The sequence below is a fragment of the Miniopterus schreibersii genome (genome assembly GCF_964146895.1).
Source record: "Miniopterus schreibersii genome assembly, chromosome: 15".
NCBI classification, from domain to species: Eukaryota; Metazoa; Chordata; class Mammalia; order Chiroptera; family Miniopteridae; genus Miniopterus; species Miniopterus schreibersii.
This window is the reverse complement of record NC_138115.1, coordinates 14,233,270-14,252,529: the sequence shown is the minus strand read 5'-3', so window position 1 is coordinate 14,252,529 and position 19,260 is coordinate 14,233,270. Positions and strand designations below refer to the sequence as shown.

At 43.8% G+C, this 19,260-nt stretch overlaps 1 protein-coding gene across 4 annotated transcripts in view; it reads right to left on the bottom strand.

Annotated features, from left to right (window-relative positions):
- The window catches only part of ARHGEF3 (Rho guanine nucleotide exchange factor 3), a 273,431-nt gene that overhangs the window by 23,209 nt on the left and 230,962 nt on the right, over positions 1-19,260 (bottom strand). For all 4 annotated transcript variants that reach the window (XM_081160293.1, XM_081160291.1, XM_081160292.1 and 1 more), the window contains 2 exons: positions 15,049-15,156; positions 2-172 (listed from right to left, as the gene is read on the bottom strand). In XM_081160293.1, the coding sequence (XP_081016419.1) occupies positions 2-172; positions 15,049-15,156 (279 nt within the window). The remainder of the gene's footprint in view (position 1; positions 173-15,048; positions 15,157-19,260) is intronic.

The window sequence follows — 19,260 nt, the reverse complement described above, 5'->3', positions numbered from 1 at the left end:
CCTCCTGACGTTTGATTTCCTTGGACGTAAGCATCTGATTGACACACACGTCGAAGGTCTCACTCCACAGCTTGCTGTCTCGCCGCTTGGTGCTCGAGGGGGCGGCATTTCTGGACCAGGGCCGGGAGGTGACAATGTCAGGACGGCTCTCGCTGCGGAAGCTAATGGAACGCTGAACAATAAGACAAACAAGTGGTCAAGGGGGCGGCAGCAGGACTGGGTGGATCATTTGAGCAGCTTCCTGCCCCTGACAGAACATAAATCAGACATCTGCAAGAAAGAGAGGCCAATGCCAGAGGCCTTTTGGGAAGGAGGGCATTGTCTTACGCCTACGTGCTAAGGAAAACTGGGCAAGGGGCCACTTTCACACATGTGCTGGGAGTATCCACGACCTGGATAAACCACAAGAACATGCACAAAGGCACCTCTCATACAGCAATGGGCTCGACTTTTTCCCATTAAACATTTCCATTCCTCAGAAGAACCATTAACAGTAGTGGATGTCCCTTAAAAAAAAATTCTACTTTGGTTGGGGTCTCCCAGGCCTGACCAATCAGAGCACCCCCCACACACTGGTTCCGCAAGGGGCATGTGATTCCCTGAAATTTGTTACAGGAATCATGGGAGAAAGAGTGAAAGGCTCTTTTGGGATTGTGAACTCAAGGGTTAACACAAGCAGAAGTTTCTTGCAGCAACTCTCTCTGGTCACAAAGAAGAGTCTGATAGAGGAGAGAATCAAGGGATACACAGAATGAAGGATGGGGAGAGACACCAATGGAGGGAGGGAAGGAGAGAACACGCTTTACCCACACCGTTAGAGTCCCTGGATCCCACTGTGCTTGAAGCCAGGAAGAGCCACTCAGACCAAGGGGCTATGACATTCCCCTTTCTGTTTACATTCATCTCAGTTGAGATTCTGTCAACTGAAAAGTACTGACTAATATACATGCCGAGGATCAAGCAAATGATGCATGTCCCCAAGTTATTTTCTTATTTTCCGAAGAGGTCTCAGCAGATTTGGGCGTGGCCCAACGTGCACCCTATGGCTGAAACGTGCTACCACAGTGCCTTCTCTCGACAAATGCAAATGATCAAGAAGAAAACTACGTGCATGATATTCAGCCTTCAGCCTAGAAGACTTCAACACACTTATTAGAAACTTTGCTAAAGCAATGAGGTGTTGCAGTGCTCAAAAACCACATTCTTTTTTAGCAAGCACTCCCTGCCACGGCTATGGCCACAGGTCTGTAGCCTTCCGTGTAAAGTCCCAACTCTTCAGTTTGGTACAGGATGCCTCTTGTAATCTGACCACAGTATGTATGTATGTATGTATATATGTGTACACCTCCTGCCACTCACACATTCTCTAGCCCTACTAGGCTATCTCAAGCCCTACTAGGGTATCTCTAACCCTAAATACATCATGCTTTGCCATCTGCTGTGCTTCATTCAAGAAGTCTTCTCTTCCTAGAAAGCTTTTTATTTCTTACCCGGTTAACTCCTAACTGTCCTCAGGATATAACTCAAACACCTCCTCTAGGAAGCCTTTACTAATGTTCTCCCATCCTCTCCCAGAGACATTTGGACATATTGCTGATATAGTAACAATCACATTTTGTTACACTCAGTGGTCACCTGCTCTTAACTATGAACTTCCTGAGGACAGGAACTGATTTTGCATGAGACATACATGCCATCATCGCTAAGACATTATGAAGTAGCATTCAAATATTTTTGAGATTCAACTTATAAAATTTACAAAAGTAAGAAAATTTTAAGGGAACTATTAACATAAGGGCATTGCTAAATAAGTTATAATTCACCTGCTTGATGGAATATTATCTAGCCATTTAGACAATTCTGAGATAATTTTAACAGCTAAAAATCCCTTCTATGTAAAATTAAAATCTGTATATGAACACTTTATAATTATGAAAAAATGCACATGAGCAAAGATATAAAGGGAATGCCACAAAATTCTATTGCTTTGCTTGATTATATTATAGGTATTTTTATTCTAGTTTACAAATTTTATAATTCAAGAAAAATGAATAAGTGAAAAATGTAAAAAGAAATTTCCAGGGGCATCAGAGTATTACCAACAGGAAGCTAGCTCTGTTTGCAAGTAGCAACACTGCTCCTCAGGCTGGCACAGGCATCCATGTGCTGCCTGGGCTCATTAGTGAGCTCATGATTGCTGGTCATGGGCTGGTCAAGAAAGTACTTGCTCCAACTACGCAGTTCACTAATGGTATCTCACAAATCCTTGTGATCTCTTGAAAACAAGCCCTTATAAAACAGGGACCAGACTAATGCTTGCAGATCCCCAGCACTCAGAATCAATTAGCCACAGGCACGGAAAGGTCAAAACAAGCAAAGTGAGTCATCAAATAACTCACTCATCTCAGTTAGTGGTTCTCATGCCAGCCTGGCGGAAGGGGGGAGTAAAAGAGCAAAATGAGAGGAACACACAAAAAAGCAGATTCAAAATGAAAGATATTTTCCACTTTCACTTGGGAGAATCAACCACCCACCTGTTACTTTCACTGCCTGACCAACTTCAAACTCCCCCGCCCCCATCACCAGTTTGAAAGTAATTTATGCTACTTTAAATTTTCATACATTACAAAAATATGTAAAAGTACAAATCCCCTCATTTTCCCAAGAAGTAAATGCTATTAAGTTTGTTCTAGATCTTGCCAAACCTTTTCTACGCACTTGCTGGCATTTACAGAAAACAACATTTTCTCTTTTCATATAACAATATAGCTTTCCATGTTAGTATATAAGGCTTGCTCTTTTTTTTTTAAATCCTCACCCATGGATATATTTTTCCCCCCATTGCTTTTCAGAGAGTGGAAGGGAGAGGGAGAAAGAGAGAAACATCTATGTGAGAGAAACACATCAATTGGTTGCCACCCGAACGCACCCAGGCCAGGGCCAGGGATGGAGTCTGCAACCGAAGTATGTGCTCTTGGCCTTCGGAATCACGCCCGGACCCTTCAGTCGGCAGGCCAGCGTCCTATCCACTGAGCCAAACTGGCCAGGGCTAAAGATCACTCTTTAAAACATAATCTATTGAGGTGAAATTTCATATAACATGAAATTTCATATAACATTCACAATGTTGTACAATTATTTGTTGTGCAAATAAACCATCAACCTTATCTAGTCCCAAAACATTTCATCACCCAAAATCACTCACTTTTTTTTTTAAATCTTCACCCGAGGATATGTTTATTGATTTTAGAGGGGGGGAGGGGGAGAGACAGAGAAAGAGAGAGAGGGAGGGGGAGAGAGAGAGAGAGGGAGAGAGGAACATCAATGTGAGAGAGAAACATTAACCACTTGCCTCCTATACTTACCCAGACCGGGGATCAAACCTGCAACCTAGGTATGTACCCTGACTGGGAATTAAAACCGAAACCTTATTGTGGGTCCTTTTTAATGGCTCCAGAGTTTGTACCTTATGTCTAGATAGACCACATGGATTCAATCAAACTCTACCTGATGAGACATTAAAATCATTTCCAGTGTCTGGCTATTACAAAAAGTGTCTCAGTGAGCATCCTTAATGTATTTGTGCTGGTATTTCTGTAAGGCAGATTTCTTAAGTAGGATTCCTTGTCTAAGAAAATCAACACCTTAAATTTTATATGTACTGCCAAACTGACCTCCAGTCTGTCCCCAGAAAGGTATATGACATGAGAGTACACTTTTTCCAGACTCTCATCAACAGAATATTATCAATCTAATAGGAAAAACAACTATACCTCCTTCATTTCAGTTTCATGTTTTGAATGTAAGATTGTGCATATTTTTATGTATTTATTGAAAAATTTCCCAACGAGTTGGAGATTTTCTCCTGTTGCAGTTTGAGGGACAAAAAGAGATGTGAGCTATACCAGGTGAGCTCTATTTCTAAGAATTCCTAGTTTTGTGTTTCCTTAGTGATTGCCGGGCTCCGGTACTAAGGGGAAGGGGCAGGGACCAAGTTTACCACGTATGTCACAGAGGGTGTGCCTCCCAGGCTTGGCACTTCTGATGAGTTCTCTCTGATCCTCACAACCACCGATCCTCACAAACGGGAAGTTTATTCCCATTTTATGATAAGGAACTGAGGCTCAGAGAGGCTAAGAAACTTGCCCAGGCAGGATTCAAAACCAGATGTGTTTGGATCCAAAACCTCAGCTCTTTCTACTATGAGGACCATAGCTGCTGTTTGCAAGCACTGTGGGGAGGGCTCAGTGAGATGAGACCCAGCCTTCCAGGAGTTTAAATCCAGTTAAACAGAGGGAATGCATTTGCTCATTTGTTGTAGGAATGACTGAGTGGCTCTTTGACCAAACCTCAGATTCACTCACACCTTTAGTTAGGCTGGATTAAAACAAACATTTTGTCTTTTTAAACTCCACTTAGAAAGCGGAAGAATCTTAAAAAAGAAATAAAGACCTCTGGTCAGGTATGCTGCTGACCAGCAGCTGGCTGGCCTTGGGGATAGCTCACAGCCAGCTAGCCCCAAACCATGGGCAGGTGTTCACGATGACACACATGATGACCTACACCCCTATCAGTCATTAACACAACTGGGCACAATTAGATAAGAGGGCTGAAATTGGGGGAGGAACATGTGACTACTCCTAGAGAAAAGCCACGTTCCTTCAGGGCCCCCTCCAGTGCCCATCCCTTCTCTTCCCATGCTATTTCTCTCTCTCTCTCTCTTTTTTTAACATGTGCCATATGATGTCACTTACTGCTTATTTCTGACATGTCTGTTTCCTCCCTATAGAAGGTAGACACCATGAAGGCAAGGATTTCTATCTATTCTGTTCACTGATGGATTCTTCAGCAACTGGTACATAGTAGGACCTCAACAATTTTGCCTAATGAATGACTGGCATGCTGTATGTGCTGGGCACTGTGAGGAGAGCTTTAGAGCCCTGCTATACCCAGGAGTTAAGGATTCCTACCCCTGTTTTACACATGGGGAAACTTGAAGCTCAAAGAGGTGACGCTTTGCTCTAGGTCATGTAGCTAATGAATAGTGCTCCAGAACTTAAACCCAGGTCACTGGTGAACTCAGAATGACACCCAGGTCTGGGTCTATTTCAGTCCAATCGCCCCTCCCCCAATTTTTAACCAATATCCTATCCTGCTTCCTCCAGGGTAAGATTCAAGTGTGGTGGGGGTGCATGTGCCTAAATAGAGGAGTTTCAGGATATTTCTCAGTCCACGGCAGGGATTCTCAACCTCGCCACCACTAACATTTTGGACCAGAAAATTCTTTCTTGTGAGGGGCTGTCCTGCACATTATAGGATGCTCCACATTATTCTTACTTCTAATCGCTAGATGCCAGTAGTGCTGCACCCCAGTTATGACAGCTTAAACACCTCTAGACATTGCTGAATGTCCCCTGGGGTGAGAAACACTGGCCCATGGTGACCAGGAGAGGCTCACGTCAGAGTGAGGGACCCAGCCTTGGGAGGGATTGCAAACAAAATAGAAACACATACATACACCCCCCTCCCACCCAGAGGTGAGGGGGGGTGGGTTCTGGGCCTGGAATGAAAAATGTTCCAGGATAAGCAAGAATTTCCATGAGGGAGGGTAGCCTAGCAAATGAGTCAAAAACCCAAAGCTCATAATTACTGGCAGCTAAAATAACAATGGCCATAACAGGCAAAGATAATGCAGGTTTAGGAAATGGGTGCCGGTGTTTATGCCTGAGCTGGATACAAGGAAAAGATGCTGCAGGTGCAAAGGGGACTGTCTGTGAGGTGGGGACATGTGTCAGAGGAAATGTAAACCCAGCAGGTGAGGCGTGATGGAACAGATTTGATTCGTTAATGCTGCCTGTTCAGCGGGGCGCTCCCTCACCCTTTTCCAAAAAAACAGACAGTCTCTACAGCCAAAGATAACATGCTCCAAAAAGGAGTTCCGGCCAGGAACTTCTTTATGCTTACCATTGCTATTTGTAACACATGGTTTATTATTAAATGGACTAGAAGTTAGGGTGGGGCTGTAAGAACAGAACACATTTCTATGCTGCTACTACAATGGGTTAAACCAAAATGTACAGTGGCTACGGCCGGGACCAGAAAACGTTGTCCAGCAGCATACTGGAGGAGTCTATCGTGTAAGGCTTGATTCGACCAATTAACTTAAATTGACAAATAATATTTCCCAGCTATGTGGCCTCCATGACATTTGAACCTCATGCTAATCCTGGGAAAGGCACTGGGCAGGTTCTTGTATTTTGCCCCCTTTTAATAGATGAGAAATCCAAGTACCAGAGGATTAAAGTGACTGGCACAAGGTAAGAGTTGGAACAGGATCTGAGTCCAGTCTTTTGACTACAAAACATGGATTTGGGTAAAGAACACAGGCTTTGGAGTAAAACAGACATGGCTTCAAGTCAACTCAGTAGCTGAAGACGTTGGAAAAGTTAACACCTTTGGGTCTCAGTTTCCTTGTGTGTATGAAGGGCGTGGTAACAAGTACCTCACAATGTTGTAGTGAAGATGAGATAAGAAAAAGAACGTCAAGGGCTTAGCCAAGTGCCTGGCACATGGTTGGTAGGAAGTGGATGCTACCTATCATTGTTACTGTACCACTGACTGCATGGCCACCATTAGTGCTTCTTTCTATATGTTTTCATTCATTAGCAAACAGCAGAGGCATCTCTGAGCTACTTGGACCAAACAGCTCCTTGAGGGACCTTTATTAGGATAATTTATAGGAGGAAAAAAACCCCTCACCAGCAGTGTTGTTGAAATAGCCTAACATGACCAATAATAGGGACGAAATAAATTACAGTGTAACCATAAAATGGAACATTATATAGCTGTTAAAAACATTCTTTTTGAGAGAAACTTAATGATAATGGGACGATCTCACATGCAGAGTTAAGAGAAGGGACAGCCCTACTTAAATAGAGAATGTTAACAAGCATCGCCCCAGATGGTGAGACTATGGATGACTTTTATTTTCATCTTCATAGTTCTCTACATTTGTTTCCCAGATTTTCCACAATAAAGAGATATTGACTAAGAAAAAACAAAACCAGCAGACAAAACCAGTAAGACTGTGAACACTGAGTGAAAGTGATGCTATAAACATAAAATCACATATATAGAATCTGGTTCAGATTAATGCACATTGAAAACATGGTGGGAGCCTGGCCGGCGTGGCTCAGTGGTTGAGCGTAGACCTAGGATCCAGGACATTGAAGTTCAATTCCCAGTCAGGGCACATGCCGGGTTGCGGGCTTGATCCCCAGTTGCGGGGGGGGGGGGGGGTGCAGGAGGCAGCTGATCAATGACCCTCTCACCATTGATGTTTCTATCTCTCTCTCTCTCTCCCTCTCCCTTTCACTCTCTGAAACCAACAGATATATTAAAAAAAAATTTTTTTTTAAACATGGTAGGAGAGCCCTAGCTGGTTTGGCTCAGTGGTTAGAGCGTCGGCCCACAGACTGAAGGGTCCTGGGTTCAATTTTGGCCAAGGGCAAGTACCTTGGTTGCAGGCTGTATCCCCAGCCCCGGTCAGGCACAAGTGGGAGGCAACCAATCGATGTGTCTCTCTTACATCGATGTTTCTTTTTCTTTCTCTCTCTCTCTCTCTCCCTCCCTCCTTCCCTTCCACTCTCTCTGAAAAGCAATGTAAAAAATATCCTTGGGTGAAGATTAAAAACAAAACAAAACAAAACATAATATGGTAGGAGGGCAAACCCCAGAGACCCAGAGCAAAGAGAAGCCTTCCTGTAGTTGGGAGACATTCTGAGTAGATGAATGAAAAGCTGAAGAAAATATTTGGTTGGTATGGGGAAAACATTGCACAAGTTGCTTAGTGCAAGCCAAAAATTAGGAAGCGTTCCAGAGACTTGGCGCAGCAGCCCAGCCTCTTCATTGAGCACCATAAAAGGGCTTTTGTACAATAATATTAATGATAAAATATTCCACGAGCTAAAATGGCAATGACAACTCTCCCCGCCACATAGGGAAACAGTGAGGGGGGATCAGCAGTGAAGCAGGATGACCCAGGCTGACGGTCTGGGCGTTATGTTTAGATCCTGGCAAGCTGCAGGCTTTATTATGACCAAACTGACTTTTTGCAAAAGTCAACTGCAGGAGAGGCACTGTGAAAGTGTTACAGAATCCCAGCCCCTGCACTTACTGGCTACGTGACTTAGGGCACCTTTTTCAGCCTTCAGGTTTCTCCCCTATTAAGTGGTGATGAATCCTACCTTGCACTGTTATGGAGATGAAATGAAGCCATAGACATGGATATTATGTACTTTACATGGAACCTGGCTCATTGTAAATACTCCACGAATGGAGTTGTTATGACTAAATAAAAATTGACAAGTTTTGAATTATTCTAGGGATAGTAAAGATTGGCAGGAAGTGAGGAGTTCCTCTTGACATGGAACACAGGTCAATTCTCAGCTATGCCCCTACCTTCCAGATCGCAAGGTAGTATTGTTTCTGGTTGTCTCCACCACACACACACACCCCCCAAGCTTGTTTCTATATCTGCCAAATAACTTAGGACCAAAGACTTGTCTGTTATAGAAAGTGTATGACCTTGGACCAAGGGACTAAGTGTGAGGTCCTTGGAGAAGAAAACCATGGTTTCCAGCTCATGGAAATTAAGCAAATCTGCTTGGGTGGTACTCTTCCTACTTATCTCCCACAGCTAAACACCATCAGTCTTCTCCCACTCCTTCCTCACATCTGAAATGCCCTCTCTCTCCTTCATCCCCATCACCTCGGAGCCATTCCAGGCTCAACGCAAATCCTTCCACCCTTTCTCCAACTCCTGTCTCCCAGGCCATTACCAACCATGCTCTCTCTAGTATTATTTATCCTATAAGATTTTCAAATCTTATATATTTTTATCTGGTTGCAAAGGTAAATATTATTACTGGATGGGGTGAAGCAGGTTTACAGTTGTTCATATGGAAAATAACACAATAATTAATAAATAATAATACAAGAATAAACTCTCGTTTCATGTACTCACAACTGTAAACCTACTCTGGCCCCGCCCTGTATTTGAAAAGTTCAAGCATGATAGAAACACATAACATAAAAACTGAAGCTCAATAGTCGCTGCCTGTTTACTCATGTCTACTAATTTGTAATTGTGCGGAACGGGGAAAGGGAGAACACAAGACAGAAAACAACAGGCCTATAAAAGTCTCTTTGATGGTACTCCCTAGGAGTAACCAATATCAGAAATTTGATGGTGATTCTGGTTTCTCCTATACATAGACTATGATGGGAGTGGATGAACAGTTGGGATACAACAGCTTTGAATTTCCTGGTTTGTTTTTTTAAATATCTTAGACAACTTTTACCAAATAGATTTTCTCCTTTTCAAGAGCAGGCATTGTCTCCTTTTTCATACTCACTACTCCCCACAAGTCTAGGGAAGAACAAGTAACAGTTGATATGAGAAACATTAATGGGAAACACTGATGCCTCATATTTTCTGTTGTATCTGGATTACATGAAATAACCTCCAGATCTAAGGACCAGGGAATGGAGCAATTAGAGACTGTGGTTACTAGAAACCCTTCTTTAGCCACAACAATCCTCCCTGAGGGGATACAAGTTGGGGAGGGGAGTCATTTTCTACTGTGAGGTAGCCTAGTTATATAACATTACTAAGTGGTCACCCACTGCCAGCCCCTCAGAAGAATAATGGCCACCTTTTCAAGAAAGAAAAGTGATAATAATAGTAACTGCCAAATTCGGGGCACATCCTAAGTAATGTGTAGTGTTAGGCATTGTGGATACAAAGAAAAGAAAGAGACAAACTTGGCCTGTGTGGAAAAGTTAAGGGGCCCCTGGGAAGAGCCATCTTGTAAAGATGTCACAGCAGGAGGAGGAAAAACTGTGCCAAAAGAGAGGAGAAATGTGACTATGAGTCTAGAATTAAGATGTGAGAACACAGAGAAGCGATTCTGTCCAGGACAGATACACATCAAGAATAGAGGCCTAACTCTTGTGATATCAAAGGCGTTTAGTGTTCACACCCTTTGGCCAGAATTCCACTTCTGGGAATATAATCTAAGAAAGAAATATAGACACACACAAGATCTGTGATCAGGATGTTTGAAGCACTGTCATCTATAATGGTGGAAAAATGGAAACTAAAATATTCAACAACAGAAGAATATCCTTTTAAAGGAACAGTAAAAATTGGGTTTGTGAAAAATATTTAATGACTTGAAAATATACTCTCATACTATAAGGTTATCTTATACTGTGTTAAGACAAAAGCAAGTTAAAAATAGTGCATATAGTGTGATTGTGATTTTGTTTTATAAAAATACACATGCAACTATATTGTAAAAGAAAAGGTTGCCTGAGAATATGCCAAAATGTTAACAGAAGTTTTCTGGAGATGGGGAGATGGGATTACAAATGGCTTTTACTCCCTTTTCTGTCCTTCTCTATATTTTTCAATTTTTAAAATGATGTTATATAACCAGACAAGAAAGTCCTATAGAAGGTAGGTACTTAAAAAAAGACAAATGCCTAAAAAATCATTTTCAATAGAGTTATATAATAATCCAAAAATATTCACAGCCTAAATATCCATTTATAAGAGACTGGTTATATAAAATAAATCACATCAACACACTGGAATAATATATACTCAGTCCATTAAGATCATATTTTCCAAGAATAACTGTGATATAATATTTCCCATAAGCCATAGCAAAATTCCCATCCAGCTAAATTACAAAGGGAAAGTAAAAATGAAAGAGATAAAACACATCAGGCAAGACGAAAAATAATTAAAATTAACACCCCCCCCAAAGCAGTAAAAGAAATGAACAGGATTATTTAACTTTAATTAAAGGAACAATTCCCCAAGAGGCTTTAACAATGATAAAGAAGAACCTTTATATACCTAACTGCATAGCTTGGAAATACGTGAGGCCAAGACTAATAGAGATGCAAGAAAAACTGATCATCCACAGTCTTCATGGGAGGTTTCATCCAAAGTGAACAGATCACACAAAGAAAAGGCTGGGTAGACTGGGAGCACCCCCAAATTAGTCTCGGAGTGTGAATATTACGCACTCATACCTAGAATAACACTGGAAGGGAATTATTAAAATATTAATGGGCTGTTTCTCCTTTTCTGTATTTTTCCATAATGAACATATACTTTTATAATGGAAAAAAAAAAAAAAGCAAGCTCCTGTCCAAAGAGGAGGCAGGGCTCAACCCAGTGTAATGCACACAGCATTCCACAGCACGCGCTGCACTCGAACAGGTCCACCAGGCGTGCACAGCTGGGACCCGAGGTGACTGGCCAACGGCAGGAGGCCACCTTGCCTTCCTCGCTCCACAGGAGGAGTGCATGCAGATCCCGCTCGGAGCTGGGCCGGATTTTCCTCCCGGGCAGGCCAGCGAGAGGATTTATGGGCCCAGAGGGATCCAGACATCTGTGCTCCATCTACCAGCAGCGCTAACCTTCCCGGTCAGCAGCAGACGGAGGGCCATGCAGTCGGCCGTCCCTCTGTGACTTCCACAAATGCTGCCTTTGTGCTGAGGCCCGAGCCCCCAGTCCACATGGGGCACAGGGTAGGCAAGAGAACAAGCCCTGCAGTGTCTGGCTGAGCTGCTGCAAGCACCACTCCATCGGTGACCGGGTGTCTCAACCTTTCTAGAAGAGGCTGCCAGCCCCGTGCTCTCCTGATACCCTCCTGAGGCGCCAGAGGAAGGACTGCTAAGTGCTCCATTATTGATTAAAGTGTCGTGTTTGGGTGTTTGGGTCTCACTCATCTCTTTTCCTATAATAAAAGGAGCCCAACCCGGGAGATACAACTGGGCATCCAAAGGGATATACATGGCTCTAAGGTGCCAGGAGCCAAGGATGAGAGATACTGCAGCAGAGAACCAAGCTGTTCAATCACAGCCTTGAGTTGTTTTTGGAAGTAGAAAAGGTATAAATATATACACATATGGGTAAGAAACGCATGCTGAGAGGCGTGGGGTAGCTCCTACACTCCTTGTTCTCTGTTCCTCTCCTTTTAGAATGGGCATCAAGACCACAGTAAGCAAAATGGCAAAGAACGTGAGTGTGGCCCACTGAGTACCCCGCTGGGGCTCCCCCTTCCCCCATCCTCCCTGCTCCTCAGGCTACATTAGCATCCCATCCCATTCTAGCTGGTGAGGGACGCAATAACATCACGAGATTATCACTGAGATGCTAGGACTGCAAGTAATTTTGTAGAACTAGCACTGTATTGGGGGGGGGGGATGGCATTCTTCATGCTTCCCACATCCCCCTGCAGACATGGCTAACTCTGCATGCAGCCACAGGGGCATCTTTCCATTTGCTGACCCCTCAAGGACACACAGCCTAAGCACACTGCTCAAGTTCTCTCCATGTCTAGGTGCATAACCATTATGAATAACTGTTCTGCTTCTGCTGGGTTGTTTCTGTCCATAAGCGGAGCCTGGAGTTAGCTACTTATCATGATATTTGAAAAAATATATATTATTTTGCTACCAAAAAAATCTTTAAGGTTTTAGAAACTAATCTTCACATATCAGATCTCTCCCTGGGGCCTGGCTTTCTCATCCTTGCTTGGCCTCACTCTGTTGGATTTCAGACATGGCTTGATTTCTTTCTGTCCCAGTTCTTTAGGTCAATGCAAATTGTCAAGGTGATCAAATATTTCCTGCAGCATTCCCTGTGTAGGGCAGAAGCAGGAGAAAAGAAATAAAAGTTGCTGGGAGGCCAAGGGAAAGAATTTGAAGGTATGACAGTGGGGACATTTGTAAGCGACAGCTGGCTGGCTACTCAGGTCTAGCTCATTGCTACCACATGGGAACAGAGGTTCAGCACTACCAAGCCTTCCACTTCCTCAAGAGACATCAGAAGGCCAGATTCTTACAATCTGTTTTGATTTTTTAATTGTCAGCTCAAAACACAGTGCAACCAAACAAAACACAACTTGAAGGCCAGATGTGGCCATGAAGTTGCCAGAAAGCAACTCTAACTGGAATGTAAGCAACATGAGGGCAGGAAGTAGAGCCTGGTGCTTGATGAGGGCCCACTCAATTTGTGGGATGAGTGAGGCCCTTCCTTGGGCAGAGGGTGGACTGTCCTAGGAGAGACAATGGGAAGAAATGGCTGGTACCATGGAGGTCTCGTAATCAAGGGGGGAAATAACTACGGAGTGAACGAACTTGAGCCACAGCCACTGGGGTGGAAAGGAAAGGGTGAAATAGCAGGCTAAAGAATTTTCAAAAAGCAGAACTCAGCGAAAGACCAGATGTGCAGGACTAGGGCGGTGATGAATCTTCCAGGGGAAGCCTGCAATGAACTTGGCCAGAGGGCTGAGGGACTGGTCACGGGGGAGAGAAGGTAAACAGAGTTTTCTCCACCAGCTTCAAAGTCCTTCATCTGCCTCCCCTGGACAACCTTATTTTTTTTCTCCTCTGTTCTCCCATAAGGGGATCAGGGGATACTCAGGGCGCCAGCACCAAGAGAAACAGAGCCAAACCCATAGGTAATTACATGTTGGGATATTCATTCAGAAGAAACTGTGAGCAGAGTTAACAGAGGAATGGGCAGGGCAGCGGAGGCACTGGAGAGGCACAGCGTCTATAGGAAAGCGGTGAGAACAGCTTGGGCTAAGCCGAGACACAGTACATTGGATGAATGGTGTGGAAGCTACGACGGGAGGGGTAAGGAAGATTAAAATAGTTCTCAAGTCACAGGTTGTCATAGCATGGGACAAGCCTTGGGTTCCAGTCCACCATTTTCTTAATGATCCACAAAGTCAAGGTAAAAATACTATAAAGAAAAGTATTCAGGACAAGTGAGAAATGGGGGACTCGAGTCTACTTCTCAGCTACACAAGGTGAGCCTCTTCATAGCATGACTTTTGTGGGCTTCAGTCTATAAGAGGGCTTTTATGATTATCAAAATGGGTACAAGGCTTTGGACAAGTCTCAATTTTCACTTTACAAGATAAAGCTGATCAGGAGTTTAAGAACAACTATCACCACTTGTTAACCAAAGAATTATTACAGTAGATAGCACTTAATTCCCGGATAACTAATTAGTAAATTAGTGATTGCTAACTAAGGACCAAGGCACTATACCATGCCCTTTAAATGCACTATGTTGTAAATCTTTACAATAATTCTATAAAGGAGCTAATGGCATCACCCCCCATTTACCCATTGGGAATAAAAGCAAGACCTAAAGATGTTAAGACATCTGCCCATGGTGACTAAGTCTTTGAGTGACAGCGCTGAGGTCAGAACTAAGATACTTCATTTCCAGGGCCCCTGTTCTAAGCCAGAGGTCAGCAAACATTTTCTGCAAAGGACCAGATAGCAAATATTTTTGGCCTTGTGGGCAATATGGTCTCTGTCACAACTGCTCAACTCTGCCACTATTGCAAAAGCAGCCACAGACAACACATAAGCATCGGGCATGCCTGTGTCCCAACAAAACTTTATTTATGGACACTGAAATGTGAATCTCATATAATTTTCCCATGTGGTGGAATATCATTCCTCTTTTGATTTTTTCCCAGCCATTCAAAAGAGTAAAAGCCATTCCTAGCTGACGGGCCATGAGAAGGCAGGTGGACTGAATTTTTTTCCACGTGCTGTAACTTGCAGATCTCAACTCGAGCCATGAGGCTCTCTCACCCTCTGGCTCATACCATGTGCTGGTTTCCTTAGAAGGCCCACAGATACGTTTGGACAAAACCGGAGAGAGAACATCTGAATGGGGACCACAACTCAGGAATACAATTGTGAGAAAAGTCCAGACAGAGATGACTCCTCCAGTTACCCTTCTCAAAGGACACCGCCTGACCCCAGTCTACAAGTTGAAAGTAGCTCTTTTTTCCTTTCGGTTCCCTCCCTTGCTCCCTTCTATTAAAATAAACATTGATTCAGGTCAACCTGAAACCAGGGCAGATTCTCAGAAAAAGAGAAATGCCCTCCTGCACAACATGGTTTTCTTCGAACATGAGCCCACTGTGCCCTTCTTACCTGCAGGGTTTGGCTGAAGCGCTTTAGCGGTGTAGCCTTCACGGGCGGGATGAGGTTTGCTAGTGATGTGACTCTGGAAAGGGGTTTGACCCGTTTATTACTAGGCTCCTGTAGGATCAAAAAGAAAAAAGAAAGGAAAATGTCAAGTTCAATTACGAAGACAACATAACTCCACCAAAAGTCTGCCCCACTCCATGGGCTGCTGGCTGCGCACTGATCTGTGAAATGTGAACACTGCCCTGCCCCACTCCAGCTGTGCGGAGGTGACCTGGCACAGGAGCCTGGGAAGGAGAAATGCCAGCGAGATGTCAACAGAAGCAGCCTCGGAGTGGACAGCAAATAGGCCCAGATCCGCTCACTCCCCTCACTCCCAGCATCTGCCCGTTTTTAACTCGGAAGCTTCCATGCAGTAAAATTCTCCCCGGCCCCTCCTGCAGAGAAGGCCCACCTCAGATTTCCCACCCAACGGCCTGGTCAGGAGGATGCTGTCTTTGATGCTTCTGGTTTCCTCTTTTGAAAAAACCTTTTCTCCACCTTGTCTAAAGCCACTCTTCAGATCTCCTTTATGCAATGGATTTTCTAAAGGACAAGGAATCTTTTAGTTAACTAAATTTTTAAAAAATTTAAAGTTCTTAAGAAACCGTATCTGCACCTTCAGTATGAAATGTACATTTTAATACTTATCAAGAACAACCAGGCAGCAGAAGAAAAATGCACCAAGAGAAAACCCTGCCAAGGGCATCGGTTTTTATACTACATCTGGCCACAAATTTTGAAAATCAACTCTACCTAAAGCACTGGCAAATCTGCAAGTTACCCAAACCAAGCTGATGGGTGAGTGGGAGCCGATCCATTCCAGTGACTTTGCAGATGAGAATTACATAAATAAAACAGGCTGAAAGACAGAGATGACAGACAAAACATCTGACAAGGACAAACAGAACAGTTACCCTTGTCTTCCTAAGCTCCATCTGACCCGCAGGAGATGCTGAACAGCACACGAAACACCAAATTTTAATGGAAAAAGCCAAACGTGACAAATGTGGCGAACCTCAATCATTTCCAGAGGGAGTCTCAAGATGCTCATCTTTCTTTTTCAGCCATTGCTTTCTTTCAAAGTTTCGAGGGTTAAGCCAGAACTTCAGATTCTCCAGGACATCCCTGCAGGGTGTTGTGAACATAGTAGGTGCTTGGGAAAATTGTGCCTGGACTTAGAATTCCGCCAAGAAACTCTCATCTCATTTAATGCCCTTGCCAGCCTCAGAAATCAGAAAGAAGCCTTCTTTGAAATAGACCCAACTTTTCTGGCATTTAAATACAAAAATTAAAAGACTAAAAGAAAAGGGCAAGAACAACTCTGCAATGTGGCCACGAGTGACTTCACGGTTTCTCGAAGCAGTAAATACTTTTCCAAGACAGAGAACGAATCCGGGCTGCGCCTGTTACTTCTCCAGCTTCTCGGCTTGCTGAGCTGAACAGACAGCAGGAAGCTCTCTGAACACTGGGAAGGCTCAGTTCCAAAACGCAAAAGATGAATCTCTCAACATTAGAGACGCTGCATTCTAATTCCTGAAGTGCCTGAGAGAAAGATCCAATAGCCCTGCTGCTTCCAGGTGACAGTGCCCTTCAGGATGCTTTCTGTCCAATTCCTGGCTCCTGAGCATCTGTCCCCAGAGGAGGGTTTTAAAAATATGTCTTACGTCAGAGCTGCATCACTGGCATAATGAACACACACACACACGCACACAGGCATATAACTCTTGAGCATCCCCTGAATTCCTCTAAATGGGTCCTGCCTTGGGCTGGCAATGCCAGCGCTGTGACATCACCACCTTTGTGGCATGAACAGCACTGCAGCAAGAGAGATGGGAGATTTCCGGGGGGGGGGGGGGGGGGGGGGCAGGACTTGGTCTCAGATAATCCTGTACACACCTCAGAGCCCGGAGACTCCTGGGTCTCTCTTTCTTTAACAGCTAAATTTGCTGGGACACAGAGTCTGTATAGAACAGGGAGACTGAAGGGCAAATGCCAATTGAGTTCTCTTGCTTTAAAAAGGGGCAGGGAGCACTGCACGCTTGGCAGGATAGAAGAAGATTCAGCTCTGTTCCACCTGCTGTGTCATCTTTTCTAAGAGTCTGCTGACTTTGCTGTCCTTTTACACGACCCAGTTGGACGGGCGTTTTCTGCACAGCTACAGAATGTACACGTGATGCAAACGCCAGCTCCTCTGCAGGTTGTGCAGTGCTGCTACATGAGTTTGTAATGAAAGCGCCTTTCCTAAGGCACTGACCATGTGGAAGTAAACAGGCTGCTCTCTGGCAATCTCATTCTAAAGCAACGGATGATTGAACCAGACACGACGGTTGTGCGACTTAGTGCTCCCATGCAGCAAAGCGGGCAGGTACAAATTTTAAAACCAGAGCATTTACAGGTTCCTGGATCTATGGAGGAGGTTTCATGCCTGACCCACAGGAGTGAAGTATGAATTACGGTGTCCTCCTTGAGGGCTTCAGTGAGAATAAGAGATTAAAAAAGAAAATCTTGGTCTAATGTGATTTTTCTTTTCCATTTACTCAGTATGTCTCCAGCTACATTTTACTGCTGTCTAAAAAGAGCCCTCAGGGAAAATGTTTCCAGATTCGAGTTAAAGAACTCTACTCAGAACTAGCAAATGCAATACCAGGTTGATTCCGGGCTTTACGGAGAAATGATGGACTAGGATTTGCAGACGCTTCCTAGTCCAACAACTCAGCTGCCAGACCAAGCTGGGCACGGTCAATGCTAAACCCAGGAACAAGGTGTCCTGTTTCATGTGCAGACACCTCCCCCACCATGCAATTTTAAGACAGAGCAGGAGTGCATCACACCAAAGAAGTTAAAAAAGAAAAGTAAAAGACACGGCATATTTTGTGTAGGCAGCACTTTCTGAATAACAACAGTTCTGTTGCATCTTTTCTAAGCTTTATAGCTTTTTGCTTTTCTTGTCTTATTGTGCTGGCTTTTGCACATGAGTTGCTAGAATCGTAAAAAATGTCTTTCCAATGCTTGGGAACACCAGGGAAGCATTATGCAGGACTCCATCTGTGTAACAGGAGATGTGCTGGGAACTGCACACCAGGGGTCAACTTTCACCCACCCAGTAACCCTCTAGGATGCTTTCATCATCTTCATGTTAAAAAGGAAGTTAAGTCTCAGAGTGATTGCGAAGCTCTAGCATTATTAAATAATAATGAACTAACATTTGTTGTAGGGGCTCTTAGTGCCTTACAGATGTTTACTAATTTATTCCTCTGAACATCCCTGCAAGGCAGCTACTATTATAATCCTGATTTTAAAGATGGGGAAACTAAGGCATGAAGTGAGCAACTTGCTTAAAGTCACTCAGCTCGAAAGGTAGCCAGAATTTATTTATTTAAAAAAATTTTTTAATTGATTTTTTGAGAGAGAGGAAGGGAGGGAAGGAGGGAAACATCAAATTGTTGTTCCACTCATTTATGCATTCATTGCTTGATTCCTGAATTGCCCCGACGGGGGATCAAACCCACAATCTTGGCATATGGGGAAGATGCTCTAATCAACTGAGCTACCTGGCCAGGGCAAAAGGTAGCCAGAATTAAATCTAAGCAGGCTGGCTCCAGAGCCCATGCCCCATACCAGGGCTTAGCAAACTTTTTCTGTAAGGGGCCAGATGGTAAATATTTTAGGTTTTGTGGACCACCTAGCCTCTCTCAGACCTACTCATCTCTGCCATCAGCTATACACAGTATGTAAATAGTGTGGTTATGTCCCATTAAGCCTTTATTTGTAGACACTAGAATTCAAATTTCATATAATTTCACATTAAAAATTTATAAAAACCACTTTTAGCTTGAGGGCCAACGGAAGTGGGCCATAGTCTGCTGACCTCTATATACTACTGCTGGCATCAAAAGAATCATGTGCTGCATCAGGGGTGTTCGGGCTCAGCTTTCTGCTGTGATACACCCAAAGATGACACTCTGGGCATGGCACCTCCTATCGCCACGGCCTTCCTACCCTTTCAGGTCCTCCCACTGACTCACTGGCCAATTATTTACTCCTGCCTCTGCCTCCTTCCAAGACATAGCTTTATTTCAAATGGCCCCACTCCTCCCCTTTGAGGGCACTTGACAGCTTGCTTTGTATCTTGCCCCTCAAAGAATTCCTGCAGATTCTCCTCCTGGTTAATGTTTT